Here is a 2,055-nt window from a genome sequence, read left to right on the forward strand (position 1 = left end):
ACGACCACAACAAAAAAAAAAAAAAAAAAAAAAAAAAAAAACCCTAAAAAAAAAAAAAAGAAAAGAAAAGAAAGGGGGAAGAGGGTGGGAGGAGTTGATGGAGGCTATGCAGGTAGGAGTTGTAGAGAAATGGGAATATTGGACCAGCCAGGTGGCCCTGTAAATAAGGCAGGTGGCTCCCACATGGCCAATTGTGCAGTTCAAGTCCCTGACTTGGCAGCTTGGAAAATACACCAGGTGCCTGTGTGTGGGTGTCCTAAATCCCAGGAGGAGAACGAAGGAGAAGGGCTGCTCCCCCTGAAGGGGTGATTTTTCACTTTCTCTCGCTGGTGAGCGCATGGGCCCTATAGCAAAAAAATAAAAAATAAAATAAAATAAAATAAAAATAAAAAGGAATATCTAAGAGACCAAGCACCTGAGGAAGCAGGTCTCAGTAGCTGGGTGGGTGGGACCTAGCATGAAGAGCTGGGCTTCACTGACCCTCCTTTGTCCATTCGCATCTTAGAGCCACTGGAGGCCTTTAATACCCAGCTGTGGTTGCACAAGAGTGTGAACTGAGGACAGAGGACACCCAAGGCCCATGAGGCTCAGTGACCCCAGGGGAGGGACTCATGCCACTCACCAGCCCGGTGTTGTCTGTCCACTGGAAATCTCTCTCCACGATCCTGTCATTCAGGCCGATCCACGTGTTTTCATGTCCAAAGCCTGTGGGGTGAGGGGTCATGAGGGCTGGTGGCCTACCCAACCCCTAGCCAGGAGAAGGGCTGGAGGGGGAGATGGGAGGAGAGGATTTATTCATCTCCCCAGTTTGGAGGTGGGCTAGAGGAGGAGAAAAAGGATGGAGATGGCGGGACCAGCAGATGGCATGAAGGTTACATCACTGGACTCTCACGTAGTCGATCGTGGTTCGAGTCTCAGAGCTGGGACCAAAAAAACGAGAGGGGATTGGAGAAGGGATTGCAGGGTGGCCATTTCCCCTGGGGAGTGATTCCTCACTTTCTGTCTCTCTGTCTCTAAGGTGATCCCTGGCTCCTTCCAACAAAAATCTCTCTCAGAAAAAGCCCCTGGGGAGAGCAGTTAGCGTAATGGCTATGTCGCTGGGCTCCCACGTAGTCAACCATGGTTCGAGTCCCAGACCCGGTGGTTTAAACTCATGCAGAGCACGTGTGTGTGCGTGCCCAAGATCCCAAGAGGAGAATGGAGGAGAAGGGACTGTGGCATGGCCATCCCCCCTGGGGGGTGATTTCTCACTTTCTGTCTCTCTGTCTCTCTCTGTCTTTCTAGGGAGCGCACGCACCCTATAGCAAAACCCTCTTCAAAAACAAAAATTATCAAGTGAGTCCATGGATGCACGAATTAAGAAGCAGTGAGGGCCTGCTTGAAACCCAGCTTTGGAAACGTGGCATCTCCAGAACCCTGGAGGGATGCCCTGGCAAAGGGACCACAGAAGCCCCCACCCCCGCTCATCACGGCTGTCATGCTGGCTGGCGACTCCCTCCCGCCCGCAGGGTCCTACTGTTAATGAAGTTGTGCTCCTCAGGGGAGTGGACGCTGGTCAGGTGGCCCGCTCGCCGTCGGCAGTCCCTCTCGGCATCCCCCCACGCCCGCCGATGGGCAAAGTAGCGGTAGCAATGGCCTTGGAATTTGTGCCAACCACGGTCACAGCCTTCGGTGTCTAGGAGGTGGGATAGGAGTGTGAGGGGGGCCGGCCATGGCCCAAGGCCCACCGGCCATGAGCACAGCCAGCCCACCATTCTCAGTGCCCAATCCTGATCCGGCTGGTGGCGCTGTGGTTAAGGCACTGGATCCCACCTGGCAGACTGTGTGGTTTGAGTCCTGGATCTGGCAGCTTGAAACTCAGGCCAGGCGCGTGTGCGTGCGTGCCCAAGATCCCGAGAGGAGAATGGAGGAGAAGGGATTACGGCCTGGCCATCCCTCCTGGGAGGGGGTGACTTCTCACTTTCCCTCTCTCTCTCTGGCAAACTCACTCACTCTACAGCAAAAACTAAAAAACAAAACAAAACACACACACACACACACACACACACAAACGGG

The 2,055-nt window shown here is 53.7% G+C and overlaps 1 protein-coding gene across 1 annotated transcript in view; it reads right to left on the reverse strand.

The window, feature by feature from the left end:
* The window catches only part of NCAN (neurocan), a 54,498-nt gene that overhangs the window by 9,154 nt on the left and 43,289 nt on the right, over window positions 1-2,055 (reverse strand). Inside the window, 2 exon segments of the mRNA XM_006147094.2 lie at window positions 623-705; window positions 1,517-1,675. Coding sequence (XP_006147156.1) covers window positions 623-705; window positions 1,517-1,675 — 242 coding nt within the window.

The sequence above is a fragment of the Tupaia chinensis genome, unplaced genomic scaffold, assembly GCF_000334495.1.
Source record: "Tupaia chinensis unplaced genomic scaffold, TupChi_1.0 Scaffold000201_1, whole genome shotgun sequence".
Lineage (NCBI taxonomy): Eukaryota > Metazoa > Chordata > Mammalia > Scandentia > Tupaiidae > Tupaia > Tupaia belangeri.